We start from the raw sequence: 13,538 nt of genomic DNA, 5'->3' as shown, positions 1-13,538 counted from the left end.
GCAGGGCAGGGAGGGGATTCTGCCCCTCTGCTCCACTCTGCTGAGACCACAGCTGGAGCTCTGGGGCCACTTCTGGAGCCTCTGTGCCAGGAAGGATCTGGAGGGGCTGGAAGGTGTCCAGAGAAGGGCCAGGAGGAGGAGCAGAGGGCTGGAGCTGCTCTGCTGTGAGCACAGACTGAGGGAGTTGGGGTTGTGCAGGCTGGAGAAAGCTCTGAGGAGACCTCATTGTGGCCTTCCAGAATCTGCAGGGGGCTGCAAGAAAGCTGGGGAGGGACTTGTGAGGGTGTCAGGGAGGGACAGGACTGGGGGGGATGGAGCAGAACTAGAAGTGGGGAGATTGAGATTGGCTGTGAGAAAGAAGTTGTTGCCCATGAGGGTGGTGAGAGCCTGGCACAGGCTGCCCAGGGAGGTGGTGGAAGCCTCCTGCCTGGAGGTGTTTGCAGCCTTCCAGCACCTGAAGGGAGCCTACAAGGTGGAGAGTTTTGTAAGTCCTGCAGTGATGGGACATGGGGCAATGGCTTGAAACTAGAGTAGATTTAGATTCTCTGACCAGTAAAACCTTTGGCTGGTGATCAGGAACAGAAGTCCTCTGTTTCTAGATGTGTTACAACTTCCAGCAGCTGAGGGCAAAAGATACAGCAAAAAGAAGCCCTCAGCATTCAGTTCCACACAGGCTTAATCTAATCCTCATCATTTATTCTAAGATGAATTGGCTCCACCAAAGCTAGAAGAGGAAGTTCCTGCAATAAGGACAGGATCACTTTGAGCCTGCAGGAGGCCCTGGGGAGAGCTGACAGCAGCCTGCCAGCACCTGAAGGGTGGAGGAAGGAAGGATGGAGAGAGACTGTTTGCCTGCAGGGACAGCAGGGACAATGGCTTCAATCTAGAGCAGGGCAGATTGGGATTGGTTATCAGGAGGAAGTTCTTTACTCTGAGAGTGGTGGAACACTGGCACAGGTTGCCCAGGGAGGTGTGGCTGAGGCTCCTTCCCTGGAGATATTCAAGGTGAGGCTCCACAAGGCCTTGGGCAGCCTGCTCTAGCTGGGGATGTCCCTGCTGACTGCAGGGAGGTCAGACTGGATGAGCTTTGGAGGGCCCTTGTGGCCTGGACCCTTCCATGACTCCCTGAGAGATTCAGGACGTTTAACTTACCTCTGAAGTCCTAACACAAAAGAGGTTCACAACTCTGAGGTCTGTGTACTGACCAACAGCCTACAGGCACAGAACAGCTGACACAGCCCAGGCCACCACAACACAAGGTTAGGAACTGCTTTATTGGTTGCAGTTAAGATGTGACAATTCAGTTATGGTTCCAAGCATGGAGCCAGCTGCTTGCAACAAGCAGAAGGAGCCACTTGGAACTGGACGAAGAGATGTGAGCCGCTGAGGCATCCTCAACTGGAATCAGTTCTGCTTCTTAGGCATGGAGATTTCTGCCAGCTTGTAAAGGACATAGGCTGCTCCTGCAGGGAGAGACAGAAAAGAGGTGTTCAGCAGGGCAAACAGTCAGCTCTCCTCTCCCACTTTGCTCCACAAGAAATACCAACAAGCAGCTGCAATGCAGACACATCCCCACAGCCAGGGCTCACCACCTGGAACACTGCCTCCAGCTCTGGGCTGCCCAGCTCAGGAGGGACAGGGATCTGCTGGAGAGAGGCCAAGGGAGGCTCCAAGGCTGCTGAAGGGACTGCAGCACTGCCTGGGGAGGAGAGGCTGAGAGCCCTGGGGCTGTGCAGTCTGCAGAGGAGAAGGCTGAGAGGGATCTGATCAATGGCTATCAAGAGCTGAGGGCTGGGGGGCAGGAGGCAGGGGACAGGCTCTGCTCAGCTGCACCCTGGGATAGGACAAGGAGCAGTGGATGGAAACTGCAGCCCAGGAGGTTGCAGCTCAGCATGAGGAGGAACTTCTGCCCTGGGAGGCTCCCAGAGCCCTGGAGCAGGCTGCCCAGAGAGGTTGTGGAGTCTCCTGCTCTGGAGCCTTCCCAGCCCTGCCTGGATGTGCTCCTGTGTGCCCTGTGCTGGATTCTCTGCTCCTGCTCTGGCAGGGGGCTTGGACTCCCAGATCTCCTAACATCCTGTGAACTGTCATTATTTTGGCAATTCTTATTTTAGAGAGGGGGAAAAAAATCCTTAAATAGGTCTCAACAGACTGCATAAAAATAAACAAATTGGGGGAGGGGAGGAGGGAAGAGGGAGAGATGTTTGTGGAACCTACACAGCTGATCATGAAGTAATGGCTGCTCATTCTTGCAGTAACTGAACTGCAAGTTCATTCTATCAACATACTTCAGCTAGAGGCTGTCACAAAACCATGGCACAAGCAATGCAAAGGTTCAATGTAAGCAGCAGCACAAAGTCTGGATGCAATCCCTGCAGGCTTTCACCTGTGAAACCTCAGCACATCAAGTGTCACCCAGCACTAAACAGAGCCAGGCTAGTGAGGAGACTGGTGTGCTGTAGCTAGAGCTATGTTTCACTGCTTTGCAGAGTAAGCTTTCATCCTGGTGTGAGTCAGAACAGGCTGAGGGAGCTGGGGGTGTGCAGCCTGGAGAAGAGAAGGCTCCAGGGAGACCTCAGAGCAGCCTGCCAGTGCCTCACTATCAACACAGACTGAGGGAGGAGGGATAGAAACAGCCCTGAGGAAAAGGACTTGGGGGTGCTGGGGGGGGAGAAGCTGGGCAGGAGCAGGCAGTGTGAGCCTGCAGCACAGAAGGCAAATCACATCCTGGGCTGCATCAAAAGATGGGTGGCCAGCAGAGCCAGAGAGGGGATTCTGCCCCTTGGCTCTGCTGAGACCTCCCCTGCAGGGCTGGGTGCAGCTCTGCAGCCCTCAGCACAGCAAGGACCTGGAGCTGATGGAGAGGCTCCAGAGGAGGCCAGGAGAATGCTCAGGGGATTAGAGCAGCTTTACTATGATGGCAGGCTGAGGGAGTTGGGGGTGTGCAGCCTGGAGAAGAGTGGGCTCCAGGAGACCTCAGAGCAGCCTGCCAGGAGCTGAAGGGAGCTACAAGAAGGATGGAGTGAGACTGTTCACTAAGGCCTGCAGGGCCAGCAGCAGGGCCAATGGCTTCAAAGCAAAGCAGAGCAGCTTGAGCTTGGATGTTTGGAACAGGTTCTGTACTATGAGGGTGGTGGAACACGGGCACAGGTTGCCCAGGGAGGTGGGTGAGGCCTCATCCCTGAAGGTATTCAAGGTGAGGCTGCAGAGGGCTGTGGGCAAGCTGCTCTAGCTGGGGCTGTCCCTGCTGCCTGCGGGGAGGTCAGACTGGAGACCTTTGGAGGTCCCTTCCGGCCTGGACCATTGGTCCTATGATCTGTCAGGCTGTACCAGAGAGGAAGTATTGTAACATCAGCAGCTTGGACACTGCCCCAGAGCACAGCAGAAGCCCTTGAGCAGCAGCCTGGACACTGCCCCAGAGCACAGCAGAAGCCCTTGAGCAGCAGCCTGGACACTGCCCCAGAGCACAGCAGAAGCCTTTGAGCAGCAGCCTGGACACTGCCCCAGAGCACAGCAGAAGCCCTTGAGCAGCAGCCTGGACACTGCCCCAGAGCACAGCAGAAGCCCTTGAGCAGCAGCCTGGACACTGCCCCAGAGCACAGCAGAAGCCCTTGAGCAGCAGCCTGGACACTGCCCCAGAGCACAGCAGAAGCCTTTGAGCAGCAGCCTGGACACTGCCCCAGAGCACAGCAGAAGCCCTTGAGCAGCAGCCTGGACACTGCCCCAGAGCACAGCAGAAGCCCTTGAGCAGCAGCCTGGACACTGCCCCAGAGCACAGCAGAAGCCCTTGAGCAGCAGCCTGGACACTGCCCCAGAGCACAGCAGAAGCCTTTGAGCAGCAGCCTGGACACTGCCCCAGAGCACAGCAGAAGCCCTTGAGCAGCAGCCTGGACACTGCCCCAGAGCACAGCAGAAGCCCTTGAGCAGCAGCCTGGACACTGCCCCAGAGCACAGCAGAAGCCCTTGAGCAGCAGCCTGGACACTGCCCCAGAGCACAGCAGAAGCCCTTGAGCAGCAGCTTGGACACTGCCCCAGAGCACAGCAGAAGCCCTTGAGCAGCAGCCTGGACACTGCCCCAGAGCACAGCAGAAGCCCTTGAGCAGCAGCCTGGACACTGCCCCAGAGCACAGCAGAAGCCCTTGAGCAGCAGCTTGGACACTGCCCCAGAGCACAGCAGAAGCCCTTGAGCAGCAGCCTGGACACTGCCCCAGAGCACAGCAGAAGCCCTGGAGCAGCAGCCTGGACACTGCCCCAGAGCACAGCAGAAGCCCTGGAGCAGCAGCCTTACCGAAGAGCGAGATGCCGGCGGTGAGCCGGTACAGGACGCCGTCCATCGGCCCGCCTTTGAGGTGCACAGGGATACCATTGTCCTCCTGAGGGGAACAAGGCACAGATGAACCCTCCCAAAGACAGGGCCTGCAAACATTCTCTCCATGCCACTAGAATTTACCCAGAGTGAGAATTGCTTCCCCCAGTTACCTCCCTGACTCTCAAAAGACAACTGGACCTCATGAGGGTTGTGCTTGCTCTCCAGCCTCCACCCTGGTCACCCGGTGATGCCACTCATTAGGGAGGTGCAGCAATTGATGCAGGGCCTGGCAGCTGCTTGAACACTGCTGACCTCAGTTTCCAGCTCCCTTGGGTGCACAAATGTCATTACCTTCCCTACAAATCCCCATCCACCTCCAGCACAGCCAATCCCTGCTGCAGAGAAGCACCACGGGAGAAGCCTCTGCCATCACCCAGCTTCATACAGGGAAGTGTCCTGCTGCCCCTTGAGTCACAGAATCAGCCGGGGGGGAAAGATCTCAGAGATCAGCAAGTCCAAAATATTACCTAACACCTCCTGACAACTAAACCATGGCTCCAGGTGCCACATCCAAGCCTTTCTTGAACACCTCCAGGCATGGGGACTCCACCACCTCCCTGGGCAGCACATCCCAGTGGCCAATCTCTCTTGCTGGGAAGAACTTTCTCCTCACCTCCAGCCTAAACTTCCCCTGGCACAGCTTGAGACTGTGTCCTCTTGTTCTGGTGCTGCTTGCCTGGGAGAAGAGCCCAACCCCCACCTAGCTACAACCTCCTTTCAGGTAGTTGCAGAGAGCAAGAAGGTCTCCCCTGAGCCTCCTCTTCTCCAGGCTAAGCAACCCCAGCTCCCTCAGCCTCTCCTCACAGGGCTGTGCTCCAGACCCCTCCCCAGCTTTGCTGCCCTTCTCTGGACACACTCTCAAGGTCCTGCTTGAACTGAGGAGGCCAGAAGTGGACACAGAGCTCCCCCAATACCTGAAAAAGCTTCTGCTTCTCAGCGACTCTGTTCTCGATCTGCCTGCGGGAGGCAGTGCTGAAGGTCCTCTGGGACAGCTGGCGAAGGCTCTGGAACGAGAGACAACAGAGTGCTGAAAGGACAGTGACAGCCTCCAGCCCTGTCCACACTGGGCAGCAACAGTCTCTGTGAACAGCAAGGCTGAGGTGGAAGGGCCATGGGTTAGTTGATTAGGTGGTGTTGGGTGATAGGTTGGACACCATGATCTTGAAGGTCTCTTCCAACCTGGTTGATTCTATTCTATTCTATTCTAAAAGCAAGGCTGCAGAAGAAGCAAAGCCAAGCGGGTTTGAATTGAGGCAGCCTTTCAGCAGACAGTGGGCAGGGACTGGCTGGAAAGCAGCCCTGAGGAGAGAGCCTTGGGGGTGCTGGGGGAGGAGAAGCTCAGCAGGAGCTCTCAGTGTGCACTTGCAGCCCACAAAGCCAACCAGATCCTGGGCTGCATCAGGAGAAGTGTGGCCAGCAGGGCAAGGGAGGTGATCCTCCCCCTCTGCTCAGCTCTGGGGAGACCCCACCTGGAGTACTGCCTCCAGTTCTGGAGCCCCTATTACAAGAGGGATCTGGAGGTGCTGGAAGGTGTCCAGAGAAGGGCCAGGAGGATGAGCAGAGGGCTGGAGCTGCTCTGCTGTGAGGACAGACTGAAGGAGTTGGGGCTGTTCAGTCTGGAGAAGAGAAGGCTCCCAGGTGACCTCATTGTGGCCTTCCAGGATCTGAAGGGGGCTACAGGAAGGCTGGGGAGGGACTGCTCAGGATCTCAGGCAGTGATAGGACTAGGGGGAATGGAATGAAGCTGGAGGTGGGGAGATTCAGGCTGGAGGGGAGGAGGAAGTTCTTCCCCATGAGAGTGGTGAAGCCCTGGAATGGGTTGTGCAGGGAGGTGGTTGGGGCCCTGTCCCTGGAGGTGTTTAAGGCCAGGCTGGCTGAGGCTCTGGCCAGGCTGATCTAGTGTGGGGTGTCCCTGCCCATGGCAGGGGGGCTGGAACTGGATGATCCTTGTGGTCCCTTCCCACCCTGACTGATACTGTGATACAGACTCCATAAAGGACTTGAGTTGCCTAAAGGCAAACCCCCAGGAATTCTCAAACTGCTTTCAGTAAGATGCAGCAGCCTGGGAGAAGTGCAGCACAGCTCTCATGATCCAGCATCTTTGTGGTGGAAATCTCACCCCCTGCCCCTCGAATCTCAGGTTGATGCACCATTAGTCACAGAATGGTTTGGGCTGGAAGGGACCTTAAAGATCATCCAGTTCCAACCCCCCTGCCGTGGGCAGGCAGACTTTCCCCCAGCCCACATCCTGTCTGTGCCTGACTGCAGCAACAGGGACAATCACACATCAAACAAACATGGGTGTGCAGGCAAGGTTCTTCTGTAACAGCTGCAGCTCCCAGCCAGCCACCAGCATGGGAGAGAACCTTCAGAGAGCTGAGGAAGGCACTTCCCACACAGACAGAGTTCAAGGACATCTCACTGTGCTCTAAGCTACAATCTGTTGCTGTACTCAGACCACACAGCCTGATGCTCATCAGCAGGTGCAAAGCCACCAAAAGCAATGATCTGACATTCTTCTGATGGCTCAGAGTCTGCCTTAGAGTTGTAGACTCACAGAGCTGCCAGGGCTGGAAGGGAGCTCAAGGCTCAGCCAGCCCCAACCCCCTGCCATGGGCAGGGACACCTCACACCACAGCAGGTTGCTCACAGCCACCTCCAGCCTGGCTGCAAACACCTCCAGGCAGGAGGCTTCCACCACCTCCCTGGGCAGCCTGTGCCAGGCTCTCACCACCCTCCTGGGGAACAACTTTTTCCTGACACAGTGATGAACGAAAGCTCTCTTAGAGCCGCTGAACCTCCATCTCTTCACCGAATCACGGGGCGGCAGTCGTTGGAAGAGACCTCTGGAGATCACCGAGTCCAAGCCCCTGCTACAGCAAGGTCACCTGGAGCAGCTCGCACAGGAACGTGCCCAGGTGGGCTTGAAGGTCTCCAGAGCAGACTCCACAGCCTCTCTGGGCAGCCTGCTGCAGCAGCCTCTCAGGGAGGAGCTTCCTCCTCACGCTTAAAGCGAACACCCCTGTGCTCTGCTTGGCGCCCGCGGCCCTTGTCCTGTCCCTGGGCACCACTGAAACGAGAAGCTGAAGCGGGCCACGACCTGCAAGGCAATGCTTCCCTCCACCCCAGCAGCTCCCTCAGCAGCAGGCGGCTTCAGCGCTGCCGGCAGCGAGGTCACCGAGCGGCCGAGCCCCGCGGCCCGGGGGAGCGCCGCGGCCGCCGACGGAGCTCCCGCCCCCTCCCGCCCGGCTGCGCCAGCCCCAGCTGCCCGCAGCGGCCCCGCGGCGGCAGCAGCAAGCAGCTCTCCCCAGCTCAACCCGGCCCGGCCCGAGCGGCCTCACCAGCAGGTTCCGCCACATCGCGGCGCTTGGTCCTGTCCCCTCCGGCCGGCAACAAGGACAGAGGAAGCGGAAGCGGAACCAGCTCCCCGCCGCCAGCACCGGAAGTACCACAGAGACGGCCGGCGCCGCGCCCAGAGCGGTGAGCCTGCGCCTAGAGCGGCACCGCAGGGCCAGGGGCGGCGCCATAGAGCCCGGAGCGGCACCGCAGAGCCCAGAGCGGCACCGCAGGGCCAGGGGCGGCGCCATAGAGCCAGGAGCGGCACCGCAGGGCCCAGAGCGGCACCACAGGGCCAGGGGCGGCGCCATAGAGCCAGGAGCGGCACCGCAGGGCCCAGAGCGGCACCACAGCGCCCAGAGGGTACTACAGAGCCCAGAGCGGCGCCATAGAGCCCAGAGCGCTGCCGCTCCAGCGGCTCCAGGCCTCCCGCCGGGGCTGAGGGGAGCGCCGGGAAAAGATGGCGGCGGGGTCTGGGCAGCAGCGGAGCGGCAGCGAGCCGCTGGTGTTTGCGAGCCGCTGGTGTTAGGAGCTGCCCCAGCGAGGCTGTTATCCTGGAATCACAGAGCTGTCAGGGCTGGAAGGGAGCTCAAGGCTCAGCCAGCTCCAACCCCCTGCCATGGGCAGGGACACCTCACACCACAGCAGGTTGCTCACAGCCACCTCCAGCCTGGCTGCAAACACCTCCAGGCAGGAGGCTTCCACCACCTCCCTGCGCAACCTGTGCCAGGCTCTCACCACCCTCATGGGGAACAACTTCTTCCTCACAGCCAATCTCAATCTCCCCACTTCTAGTTCTGCTCCATCCCCCCCAGTCCTATCCCTCCCTGACACCCTCACAAGTCCCTCCCCAGCTTTCTTGCAGCCCCCTGCAGCTCCTGGAAGGCCACAATGAGGTCTCCTGGGAGCCTTCTCCTCTCCAGCCTGCACAACCCCAACTCCCTCAGTCTGTCCTCACAGCAGAGCAGCTCCAGCCCTCTGCTCCTCCTCCTGGCCCTGCTCTGGACACCTTCCAGCACCTCCAGATGGTGAAGAGCTTCCTGACATCCAATCTGAGTCTCCCCATTCCTATATTCTTCCATCCCCTAGTTCTCCCCCACCCTACCACGTCCCTCCCCACGCTCTCCCCACAGCCTGTCCCCAGCACACCAGGGGCGCGGGGCGGTGCCGAAGGGTCCCGCCCCGGAGGGGGAAGGCAGCAGGAGGGGCCGGGGGCAGGAGCAGCCCAGGCGCATCCCCTGCTAGGGCAGGCACGAATCTCGCCAGGAGGCTGTGGCCGGTGGGAAGCCTGAGCAGCTTCTGGGGCCGGGAGCCGCAGCTCACAGCATGACAGCAGAGTGGGGCAGGGAAGGGATGGCTGAAGATCACCCGGGAGGGAATCACCCAGCAACACATCCAGGGGGACGCTGGCAGTCTGCAGAGAAGGAGACTCCACAGCCTCTCTGGGCAGCCTGCTCCAGCGCTCTGCCACCCTCCAAGTCAAGTTCTTTTCTTTACATTTATGTGGAAGCTTCTCTGTTCAGTGAGAGCCTGGCACAGGCTGCCCAGGGAGGTGGTGGAAGCCTCCTGCCTGGAGGTGTTTGCAGCCAGGCTGGAGGTGGCTGTGAGCAACCTGCTGTGGTGTGAGGTGTCCCTGCCCATGGCAGGGGGCTTGGAACTGGCTGAGCCTTGAGTCCCTTCCAACCCTAACAATGAGTCTATGCTTGCCCCTTGTCACTGGGCAGCACTGAGGAGTCTGGCTGTGCCCTTCTGACACTCCAGCTGTTAAGCATCCATGAGCTGCCCACTCAGTCCCCTCCAGCCTAAACAGCCCCAGCTCTCTCAGCCTTGCCTAGTAAGGATTGATGTTCCAGCTCCCTCAGCATCTTAGTGGCTCCCTGCTGGACTCTTTCCAGCAGTTCCTTTTCCTTGGACTGGGGTGTCCAGAACTGATGCAGCACTCCCTATGAGACCTCTCCAGGGCAGAGCAGAGGGGAAGGAGAACCTCCTCCACCCTGGTGGCTACACTGTTCTTAATGAACCTCACAACACAGGGAGAGGGACAGGCAAGGTGGGGGAAGAGCAGCAGTGCCTCCAGGAATGAGTACAGGGCACTAAACTGAGGCACAGAGGAGGAGGTCCAAACCAGGAGGTATTTCTCCACACCACGGAGCACAAACTGGGGAACTTTGTTGCTGCAGGGTCCTGTGGCTGCCTGCTGCTTCCCTGCCTTCAAGGGGCAGCTCTGCAAATCCATGGAAGAAACAGCTCTCATAGTGTCACAGTATCAGTCAGGGTTGGAAGGGACCACAAGGATCAGCCAGTTCCAACCCCCCTGCCATGGGCAGGGACACCCCACACTACATCAGCCTGGCCAGAGCCTCAGCCAGCCTGGCCTTAAACACCTCCAGGGACAGGGCCCCAACCACCTCCCTGGACAACCCATTCCAGGGCTTCACCACTCTCATGGGGAAGAACTTCCTCCTCCCCTCCAGCCTGAATCTCCCCACCTCCAGCTTCATTCCATTCCCCCTAGTCCTATCACTCCCTGAGATCCTGAGCAGTCCCTCCCCAGCCTTCCTGTAGCCCCCTTCAGATCCTGGAAGGCCACAAAGAGGTCACCTGGGAGCCTTCTCTTCTCCAGCCTGAACAGCCCCAGCTCCTTCAGCCTGTCCTCAGAGCTGCTGCATGCAGGCTTTCAAACTGCCTTTCATTGAAAAGGTGTAAAACCTGCAGAGGGCTGCAATACAGCAGAGCACCCCCATGGGCTGCTTCTCTTCAGATGGACTTCCCTGGGTATCCTCTTTAGCCACCACTGGAGACAGGACACTGAGGTGGGTCAGACCCAGCTGAGTGCATCTTACACCCATGGGACAGATCACACAATCAACCAGGTTGAAGAAGACCTCAGAGGTCATCAAGTCCAACCTCTTACCTAGCACCTCCTGACAGCTATGTGGCATACCTCGCTGAACAATGGCTCAGGAAAAGCAAACCCAGAGCCTGCCCTCTGCCTCAAACTCCTTCGGCAGCAGCAGGGATACAGAGTGTCAAAAAGAATAACCCCCAACAGCAGGCGGGATGGGACCTTAAGGATCATCCTGTTCCACGGGCAGGGACACCTTCCACCAGCCCAGGCTGCTCGAGGCCTCATCCAGCCTGGCCTTGAACACCTCCAGGGAGGCAACATCCACAACCTCCCTGGAGACCACACTACACAATTACACATCCTGTACTCCACAGTGCAGCACTACAGAGAGTGAAACGAGGGCAGCGTGTATGAAATAAAAGCCTGGTTGGAAGAGTCCCTTTGCCCTTCAAGAAAGGGTAAACAGAGCCCCTGTGGTTTTCCTGCATTGCAGATCTGGCCCCGGAATTGCCACCCCCTCCCGCTTCAACCTTGCAGTGAAATACAATCCCACCGGGACCGCTGGTTCCTGGCTCCGCTGCGCTCGCAGGGCACTCAGGTTTTGGCACTGCACTGCCTTTGCCCCGGGGCCAGAGCTGGCGGTGGGGAATGTGTGTCAAGCACAGCACATCGGTGCTCAGCCGAGCAGGAGGTAACAAAGGATGGCATTTCAAAGCGCAGCACGCCTCCGTCGGATGAGCTGCCTCGGAACGAAACTAAACCCGCCACGGTGAGGAAGCACTGATAGCTATCTGGCCACGGAGAGGCAGGAGGCGTTGTAACAAAGCAGGCAAATGGATGCATTGTTCAGCGGATGGCTTTCACACCCTCCAGCAGTGCTGCTGCAGAGGAAGACTCAGAACACAGCGCTGCTACTGTTAGATTTCAGAGAATCACAGCATCAACCAGACTGGAAAACACCTCACAGATCAAGTCCAACCTATTGCCTGACACCTAACACCTCCTGACAACCAAACCATGGCACCAAGTGCCTCATCCAAGCCCCTCTTGAACACCTCCAGGGATGGGGACTCCACCACCTCCCTGGGCAGCACATTCCAATGGCCAATCTCTCTTGCTGGGAAGAACTTTCTCCTCACCTCCAGCCTAAACCTCCCCTGGTGCAGCCTGAGACTGTGTCCTCTTGTTCTGGTGCTGGGTGCCTAGGAGAAGTGACCAGCCCCCACCTGGCTACAACCTCCCTTCAGGGAGTTGCAGAGAGCAAGAAGGTCTCCCCTGAGCCTCCTCTTCTCCAGGCTAAGCAACCCCAGCTCCCTCAGCCTCTCCTCACAGGGCTGTGCTCAAGGCCTCTCCCCAGCTTTGTTGCCCTTCTCTGGACACCTTCAAGTCTCTCAATGTCCTTCTTAACCTGAGGAGCCCAGAACTGGACACAGGACTCCAGGTGTGGCCTAACCAGTGCTGAGTACAGGGGAAGGATGACCTCCCTGCTCCTGCTCCTGCTGGCCACACTGTTCCTGATGCAGGCCAGGATGCCATTGGCCCTCCTGGCTGCCTGGGCACACTGCAGGCTCATGTTCAGCCTACCATCAACCAGTACCCCCAGGTCCCTCTCTGCCTGGCTGCTCTCAGACACTCTGACCCCAGCCTGTAGCTCTGCCTGGGGTTGCTGTGGCCAAAGCGTAGAACCTGGCACTTGGATGTGTTCAATCTGACCCACTGGCCTCTGCCCATCCAGCCAGCCTGTCAAAGCTGCTCTGCAGAGCTCTCCTACCCTCCAACAGATCAATTCCTGCTCCTAACTTGGTGTCATCTGCAAACTTACTGCTGATGGACTCAATCCCCTCATCCAGGTCATCAATAAAGATGATCACACAGGAAGGTAGCTTCTCATTTGAGACTCAGGTCATACAAGGACCTGCTAATTCTTCTCAGGTCACTCTGTAATGGACTTCAGCCTTAATTGGAACTGTCAAATAAGATTAGGCTTTACATTTAGGCACAGAAGGAAACAGTGATCAGAACAGATTCCATGAGCTAGGTTATAGAGCACAGGAAAATGGAGTCCCTCAAGGATCAGTCCTGGGACCAGGCTTGTTCAACATCTTTGTGGGTGCCATGGACAGAGGCACTGAATGCAGCCTCAGGAGGTTTGCTGAGGACACCAAGCTGTGTGGTGCAGCAGACAGCTGGAGGGAAGGGATCCATCCAGAGGGACCTGGACAGGCTGCAAAGGTGACCACATGACAACCTCATGAGGTTCAACAAGACCAAGGGCAAGGTTCTGCGGCTGGGTTGGGGCAAACCGAGGCACTGATACAGGCTGGGCAGGGACTGGCTGGAGAGCAGCCTTGAAGTAAAGGACCTGGGGGTGCTGGGGGAGGAGAAGCTCAACAGGAGCCAGCAGTGAGCACTTGCAGCCCAGAGAGCCAAGCAGAGCCTGGGCTGCAGCAAGAGAAGCAGAGCCAGCAGGGCCAGGGAGGGGATTCTGCCCCTCTGCTCCACTCTGCTGAGACCACAGCTGGAGCTCTGTGTCCAGTTCTGGAGCCTCTGTGCCAGGAAGGATCTGCAGGGGCTGGAAGGTGTCCAGAGAAGGGCCACAAGGAAGAGCAGAGGGCTGGAGCTGCTCTGCTGTGAGGACAGACTGAGGGAGTTGGGGTTGTGCAGGCTGGAGAGGAGAAGGCTCCCAGGAGACCTCATTGTGGCCTTCCATAATCTGAAGGGGGCTACAAGAAAGCTGGGGAGGGACTTTTGAGGATGTCAGGGAGGGATAGGAGTGGGGGGGATGGAGCAGAACTAGAAGTGGGGAGATTCAGATTGGATGTGAGGAAGAATTTGTTGCCCATGAGGGTGGTGAGAGCCTGGCACAGGCTGCCCAGGGAGGTGGTGGAAGCCTCCTGCCTGGAGGTGTTTGCAGCCAGGCTGGATGTGGCTGTGAGCAACCTGCTGTGGTGTGAGGTGTCCCTGCCCAGGAGGATAGAAGAGAACACT

At 58.2% G+C, this 13,538-nt stretch overlaps 1 protein-coding gene across 1 annotated transcript; it reads right to left on the bottom strand.

The window, feature by feature from the left end:
* Positions 1–1,255: 1,255 nt before the first annotated feature.
* On the bottom strand, positions 1,256–7,818 carry COX7A2 (cytochrome c oxidase subunit 7A2). The gene is made up of 4 exons (XM_068165150.1): positions 7,708–7,818; positions 5,281–5,370; positions 4,286–4,370; positions 1,256–1,463 (listed from the first exon to the last, which is right to left on the bottom strand). The coding sequence occupies exons 1-4, from the start codon at positions 7,723–7,725 to the stop codon at positions 1,405–1,407; spliced, it is 252 nt and encodes an 83-aa protein (XP_068021251.1). The 5' UTR covers positions 7,726–7,818; the 3' UTR covers positions 1,256–1,404.
* Between the last annotated feature and the right edge of the window lie 5,720 nt (positions 7,819–13,538).

This window comes from Melanerpes formicivorus, unplaced genomic scaffold (assembly GCF_026170545.1).
Source record: "Melanerpes formicivorus ecotype bairdi unplaced genomic scaffold, bMelFor1.0.p_v2 SCAF_85, whole genome shotgun sequence".
In the NCBI taxonomy this organism is placed as follows: Eukaryota; Metazoa; Chordata; class Aves; order Piciformes; family Picidae; genus Melanerpes; species Melanerpes formicivorus.
The sequence above is the reverse complement of the archived record's forward strand: the minus strand, read 5'-3'. Positions and strand labels throughout refer to the sequence as shown.

Excerpts from the sequence above, each read along its gene's own strand:
- COX7A2 (XM_068165150.1), bottom strand. Across the intron at positions 4,371-5,280 it reads AGAAGCAGAAGCTTTTTCAG|GAGGACAATGGTATCCCTGT; the intron begins GTATTGGGGGAG and ends TGTTCCCCTCAG. Across the intron at positions 1,464-4,285 it reads CGCCGGCATCTCGCTCTTCG|GAGCAGCCTATGTCCTTTAC; the intron begins GTAAGGCTGCTG and ends CTCTCCCTGCAG.